At 41.2% G+C, this 7,328-nt stretch overlaps 2 protein-coding genes and 1 long non-coding RNA gene across 3 annotated transcripts; all 3 read left to right on the forward strand.

The window, feature by feature from the left end:
- The first annotated feature begins 563 nt into the window (after window positions 1-563).
- Window positions 564-1,206, forward strand: LOC132695940 (uncharacterized). The gene is made up of 2 exons (XM_060660497.1): window positions 564-745; window positions 806-1,206. The coding sequence occupies exons 1-2, from the start codon at window positions 661-663 to the stop codon at window positions 1,042-1,044; spliced, it is 324 nt and encodes a 107-aa protein (XP_060516480.1). The 5' UTR covers window positions 564-660; the 3' UTR covers window positions 1,045-1,206.
- A 528-nt stretch (window positions 1,207-1,734) lies between these two features.
- LOC132695936 (uncharacterized) lies at window positions 1,735-2,282 on the forward strand. Its single transcript, XR_009617945.1, has 3 exons — window positions 1,735-1,851; window positions 1,909-2,152; window positions 2,205-2,282. It is a non-coding gene; the product is annotated as an uncharacterized LOC132695936 (long non-coding RNA).
- A 262-nt stretch (window positions 2,283-2,544) lies between these two features.
- On the forward strand, window positions 2,545-5,663 carry LOC132695933 (uncharacterized). Its single transcript, XM_060660490.1, has 2 exons — window positions 2,545-2,671; window positions 2,726-5,663. Exon 2 carries the CDS (start codon window positions 2,872-2,874, stop codon window positions 4,159-4,161), a length of 1,290 nt encoding a protein of 429 aa, XP_060516473.1. The 5' UTR covers window positions 2,545-2,671; window positions 2,726-2,871; the 3' UTR covers window positions 4,162-5,663.
- Window positions 5,664-7,328: the final 1,665 nt, after the last annotated feature.

The following is a 7,328-nucleotide window of genomic DNA, read 5'->3' on the forward strand; positions in this document are numbered from 1 at the left end:
TTTTATAATATCCATTTTAAAAAAATGACGGGTAGGTTTGACATAAATCACTACAGTACATATAGCAACGTGAAAGCTGCCGTAGCCGAGAGAGTTATACGTACTCTCAAGGAAAAATTATTTAGATATTTTTCGTTAAACGGCACCTACAAATGGATAGATGTTTTATCCTCTGTTGTCGAAAAATATAACAGTAGCGTGCACAGGACCACCGGAATGAAACCTAAAGAAGTGAACAAAGATAACGCGCCTAGTTTGCTGAAATCAGCGTACAGTCACTTGAAAATTGTAGGACCATCTAAACTTAAACTGGACGACGTTGTAAGAATCAGCAAGACCAAGCACGTGTTTAGCAAAGGTTATACTCCCAACTGGACCACGGAATTGTTTAAAATCGTAAAAGTGCAGATTACATTACGGTAACTTATCTGTTGGACGATATGAAGGGTAAGCCTGTAATGGGCGCTTTTTACCAGGAAGAATTGCAGAAAACCGTTGACCCTGACGTCTATCTCGTCGAAAAGGTGTTGCGCAAACGAGGAAATAAGGTTCTCGTGCGCTGGTTGGGCTTGGACAAGTCACATGATTCATGGATCGACACCGCGAATATCCTATAAATTTCTTCTATTATTTTTGATTTTGTGAGCGTCCGAGACAGACATGGAACAAATTGTGTTGCCGGATAATTTTTTAAATTTATTGCAAGAGAATGGTTTGATGGGTCCACCAACAGATATTCCAAAACGTAAGCGTACTGCTGCAAATTCACGAGTTAAGAAAATAAAAATTGAATCTCTACCGCAAGCACAAGGAGAATGGTTCGAGGCGTTCAAAGATGACAACGAAAAAAGGATAGTTTGTGAGGCGTTCAATTTGAAAAACAATTTGGAAAATCAGCTGATGCAATGTGAAGAAGGTATCCAGCAGCTCGAAACTCAGATAGCAGTTGTTCAGGCCGATCTCCAAATACTGCGCTTACGTGTGGAAGAATACAAAGCAAAAATCGGATATTTCCAAAATTTGGCTCCAGGACATATTGTATAAAAATGAAAAAATATTCAGTAACTGTATTTTGATATAAAAATAAAATCGCGTTAAAATATTTTCATTTTATTTCAAATGTTAGCCAGGACGCTTTTGGTCAGATTTAAATTAGGTCTAAAATATCTATGGAACAGCTCTCGAACAGGTCTAGGACAGCCTTAAACAGACCCAAAACCTCTACGGAACAGGTTTCTACAGGTCCGACACAGATATGGACTATTTTGCTTCTTTAAACAGGAATGTTTATTTCGCATTGCGATCGAACAATTATTTTTGGTGACGCAAAGTATAACATACTGACAAAATGAAATTACGGAGTGAGATTTTTTTTTTTGCGTTTTTGTTCGCGTCGAAGGAAATGCGACGATAAACTCGATGTCGAAGGAAACGCATGCGGTAAGAATATCAAACGTTTCGATTAAACCATTTCTTGTGTCGCAGGAAAACACGTATGCCGTTCCTAAGCGGTATAATATGAAAGTCTCGTTTAAAACAAAGTTTAGTTTAAACATTTCGCAAAGCGATGATGTCATGCATCCGCTGCCGCACACCGACGACGCGGCGGGCAATGATATCAGCCAGTTGTCAAACGCGACGGCGGCGGTACGCCTACGACCAATTTTATCAGCGGGTCGCGTTATATTGCGGAATTCTCGCCAACACAAATCTTAATTATTCTGAAGGAACGTTCTCGAATGTAATTTTAAATTCATTACCCCAGACAAATTGGCTTAATTAACAAGTGACCGCCGCCATAGTGAGACTTCATTCTTTGGATTTTTGTTTGTGTTTCACCACTTAAAAAAGGTAAGTGTCAAGTAGAGATCGGGAACAGTTGGAGAGTGAGACGCCTATTCCTCGCAGCAAATAAAAATGTTCACCTGCGAATATTGCAACCGCTCGTTCAGCCGTAAAGACCACCTGGCGAGGCACGGGGACTGTCGCGCAGCAGTACAAATTTGTGACGTTTGCGGCGGGATATACAAATCCGAGGGGGCTCTCCGACGCCATAAACGCGAGAAGCATGAGGTTCCCAAGGCGAAAAGACCCGCCGCCGCCCCTATTGCTGCAGACGAACCCAAGCGCCCGAGACTTGACCTACCGGAAGGTAAGGATTTTTGATTTTATATCCCAAACAATTCTCATATTGTATTTTATAGCTTCGACATCATCATCATCACCATCATCCACGCGCCATTGTACGCAGTGTAACTTGACCATCCTGCAATGAGATGGCAAGGACACTTGCGTACTTTGGCTCACCGCCAAAAATGCAGCGTGGTGCAGGAGCCAGGAGTAGAAATGATACAGACCTCCTTCCGTAACCGCATAGTTACATACCGTCTGGCGTCCACCATTAACCCTACCGACGTTAAGGGCTTCTTGGACCACCTTAGGTCCAAAATCCTTACGTTGGTAGAGTCGAACGTCCGGCGCTACGGCAACGTAAAAGTCGGTATGGAGCTATTCGGAAACTTCCTCTTACAGACGAAGGAACAAGAGGAGGTCAAGTCCTTCAATACCAAATATCGGCTGGTGAGCGGAAACACCGATCTGGAGGAGCTATACGTCCAGTTCGTCGACATCTTGGCTACCAAAGCGTCCGAGTTTCAGGAAAGGGACAGCGGTATGATTCATAAAAATGTATATTTCCGAACTAATTTCTTTCTCTTTTTTACAGGCTGGGCGTTGGAGGAACTTCTCCATTTAGAAATAGGGATTAACAAGTACAATCCCCTAAGGGCGTCGTCCTATGTTAGCCTGCCCAAGGAAATCGAAGCCAAAAAAGCTGTTTTGAACTTGCAAAATACGGACGAAAAATGCTTTATGTGGTCGATCTTGGCTGCTCTTCACCCAATTCACTGGACAAATAACGCTAACAGGGTCAGTAACTATGTAGAATTTCAGAACGAGCTGGATTTTACAGGTATCGATTTTCCCGTTAAACTTAAGGACATATCCACTTTTGAACGACTTAATGAAATTTCGGTCAATGTCTATGGCCTCGAGAGAGTCTATAACAAAGTCCGTAATGATGTTGAGGTCGTTGGTCCTTTGCATTTTACTGAATCTCGTAAAGAGAGACATGTAAACCTATTATTAATTAGTAATGACTATGGAGAAAATCATTATTGTTTAATAAGAAGTATGTCTCGGTTGGTTTCAAAACAATTAACTAAAAGGTCCTCTACAAAGTTTTTATGCGATGGGTGTTTGGTTTATTTTTATAACGAAGAAAAACTAAAGCGTCATAAAGAACACGACTGCACTCACATTTCCATCAAACTTCCGACCACCGAATTGCGCAAGGATAAATACGGTAAAGATGTTCCCGCGAATAAGCTGAAATTTGAAGAATTTGAAAAGAAATTAAAAGTTCCTTTTGTTGTGTACGCGGACTTTGAAACAGTCATGACTCCTTTACAGGTGGAAGGCGAACCTAATCCCGACAAATCGTTTACCGTCAAAACTCATATTCACGAGCCTTACTCTTTCGCCTACTATGTCAAATGTGACTTTGACGATTCCCAGTCTACTTTTAAACAGTACAGAGGTCGGGGCGCACACAAAATTTTCATTGAATGGTTGGAGAGCGACTGCAAAGCGCTCTACAACAAGTTCATGAAAACTTCCGTGCCCATGACCACTCTATCGTTTGAACAAGAGACCGGCTTTCGAAACGCTGTGGCTTGTCACATTTGCGAGAAGCCATTTAATGCAGAGGACGAAAAAGTAAGGGATCATTGTCATATGACGGGCGAATTTCGAGGTGCGGCTCACTTCACTTGCAACTTGAATTTCAAAGTTCCGCGGCACATCCCTGTCTTTTTTCACCATTTAGGTTTCGACAGTCATTTATTTGTAAAAGTTATGGCTGAAGAAGGGGAAAAGATCGATGTCATCGCCCAAAACAAGGAACGTTACATTTCCTTTACGAAACATGTCCTAGTCGATAACATTGAGTCGGAGAAAGGAGGCAAAGGGAAAAGGGTATTTTTAAAACTCCGATTTTTAGATTCATTTCGATTTATGGCATCCAGTTTGGACAGATTGAGTCGAAATTTGAACGATAGTCAGTGTCGGGAAGTCAAAAAATTTTTTAAAAATGAACAATAATTTCAACTTATTCGACAGAAGGGCGTTTTTCCATATACGTATCTAGATTCTTTTTCAAAATTAGACGAAACCAAACTGCCATCGCACGAGGACTTTTATGACTCCATGCGAAAGAGCAACATAACCAGGGAGGATTACAAGCGTGCCTGGACTGTGTGGAATTTGTTCAAATGTAAAACTTTAGGCGAATATTCAGATATTTATTTAAAATCCGACGTTTTACTTTTAGCCGATATTTTTGAAAACTTCAGAGAGGTGTGTCTGAAAACGTACGGTCTGGACCCGAGTCAGTTTTATACGACACCGGGTCTATCATGGACGAGCGCCCTGAAGGCGACAAAGGTCGAACTGGACCTGTTGACCGACGTGGACATGATACACTTCTTGAAGCACGGTATCCGCGGAGGAGTCAGTCAGTGTAGTGTGAGAAAGGCCGCGGCTAATAATAAATTTTTACCTCATTACGACCCTTCCAAACCTATTTCTTACGTCATGTACTTGGACGCTACCAATTTATACGGGGCGGCCATGTCACAATACCTCCCAACGGGAAACTTCGAGTGGTTGGAGGAGGGCAAAATTCAAAATTTAGATATTACGCGTATCCCCAACGATTCACCTAGGGGCTATATTTTCGAAGTAGATTTGGACTATCCGGAAGTGCTGCATGACGCACACAACGAACTGCCTTTTTGCCCGGAATCCATCGTTTCGCCAATCGCGAAAACCAAAATGAGAAAACTTATTCCAAATTTAAACAATAAACGTAATTATGTATTGCATTATAGGAATCTGCAACAGGCTTTAAGCAACGGTTTAAAGCTTGTTCGCATCCATCGCGTTCTTGTTTTCGATCAATCTCCCTGGCTAAAACAATACATAGACTTGAATACGGCGATGCGTAATACAGCTAAAAATAAGTTTGAAAAAGATTTTTTCAAACTTATGAATAACGCTGTGTTTGGAAAAACGATGGAAAATGTGGACAAAAGGGTGGACGTGCGGCTCGTTTCCCATTGGGAAAATATTGGGAAAAGGTTGGGGGCAGAAGCGTTAATCGCGAGACCTAATTTTAAAAATGTCGCCATATTTAGCGAAAATCTAGTAGCTCTCCAGATGGAAAGGACTAAAGTCGTATATGATAAGCCTATTTACGCCGGATTTTGCATTTTGGACATATCCAAGACTCTCATATACGACTTTTTTTACGGCTATCTAAAGGCTAAGTACGGCGACAAAGCCGTCTTACTCTACACCGATACCGACAGCCTCGTTGTCCAAATTTTTTGCGAAAATTTCTACGAAGATATGAAAGAAAATTTGGACAAATTCGATACTTCTAATTACTCGGAGAACAACCAACACGGCATTCCTGTAAACAAGTCCGTTCTTGGTAAAATGAAGGACGAGTACGCAGGACGGCCGTTGTGGGAATTCTTGGGTACGGGAGCGAAAGCTTATTGCGTAAATGTGGACGGCAACGAGTTGACCAAAAAGGCCAAGGGCGCTGCTGACTCGGTCAGCCAGCGCGAACTTAGTCTCGACGACTATAAGCGCGCTGTCCACGAGGAAGGCACGCTTATCTTGCGCCAAATGTCTTCGTTTCGCTCACATTTACATGATATGTACGTCGAACTGAAAAATAAGGTGGCGTTGTCTTACGCGGATGACAAACGACATCTTATACCCGGCTCAGAGTACACGCTAGCTTGGGGCCATCGAAATTTAGTTGGTCAAAGGACAGCGGGAAAATCACTGATTGATCGACCACCAGATATTTCTTTTGGCAAACTAATATGTTACGATTCCTTTAGATGATTGTAGTTTATATTTGTGTTTAATTTATGTATCTATTTATGTCCATATATGCTATTTATATATGCATATCGTTCGAATATATTTATTAATATGTGTCTATCCTGATGGGGTTTTGTATATGATTAATAAAACAATTTGTTCGATATTAGTGTCATTAAACGTCTTTTTCCCTGTTGCATTTTATTTAATCCGCAAAAAAAAAATGTTGTCAATAAATTATTATATTTTAAGCGACCTCGACGACCTTTTATTAGTTGAATTCTCTTATCGTCGCCGCCGAAATCGTCGTCGGCTAGGCTCGGCTAGGCTCGACTAACGTAGCGCGCGGGGTTCGAGGTTCGAATCCCCCGACCGCGCGCGACACACCGGTCGCTTTTTTCACCTCGCGCAAAAATACGTCAAAACAAAAAGGCACTAACGCAAAAACTACCCCCTACCCCCCCCCCCCCCCCCCCCCATTAAGGGGTTGAGGGAGACGGTTGGTTGGTGCTAAGAGGGTATGGATCGAATGACCTTGACCGGGACCAATTTCAACTACAATGAACCTTAAATTTTCTTATGGGAATTTACGTGTAAAAACGGCCGAAATTGCTGTTGAACGCAGGTATTATATCTACTGTTCGAAACCTACCTACTGAAAACGGCCATTGTTTTGCTTGAAATATATATTTTTTAATTAACAGCTCAGCCCAGAAATTTTTCTCAAATATGGGGATTGAATACATAAATTCATAAAAATATAATGGCCTTATATTTCAACGCATGGCACATCACCAGAAATAGTTCGACTTTCAAACAGATTTAGCCTTGGTCTGTCGGTTAAGGCGTCTGACTGGAAATCAGATTCTCCATGGCAGCGTAGGTTCGAAACCAACCTACTGCAAACGGCCATTGTTTTGCTTGAAATATATATTTTTTAATTAACAGGTCAGCCCAGAAATTTTCCTCAAATATGGGAATTGACTAAATAAATTTATAAAAATATAATGGCCTTATATTTCAACGCATGGCACATCACCAGAAATAGTTTAACTTTCAAACAGATTTAGCCTTGGTCTGTCGGTTAAGGCGTCTGACTAGAAATCAGATTCTCTATCAGCATAGTTTCGAAACCTACCTACTGCAAACGACCATTTGTTTTGCTTGAAATATAATTTTTGTAATTAGCAGCTCAGCCCAGAAAATTTTGTCAATTATGGGGATTGAGTGCATAAATTTAAAACAATATGCATACATATGCCCTTATGATTTCAAATGGTACATCACCAGAAATAGTCCTACTTTCAAACAGATTTGGCAATGGTCTGTCGATTAAGGCGTCTGACTAGAAATCAGATTCTCTATGGCAG

Source organism: Cylas formicarius, unplaced genomic scaffold, assembly GCF_029955315.1.
Source record: "Cylas formicarius isolate icCylForm1 unplaced genomic scaffold, icCylForm1.1 PGA_scaffold_16__1_contigs__length_5364039, whole genome shotgun sequence".
NCBI lineage: Eukaryota > Metazoa > Arthropoda > Insecta > Coleoptera > Brentidae > Cylas > Cylas formicarius.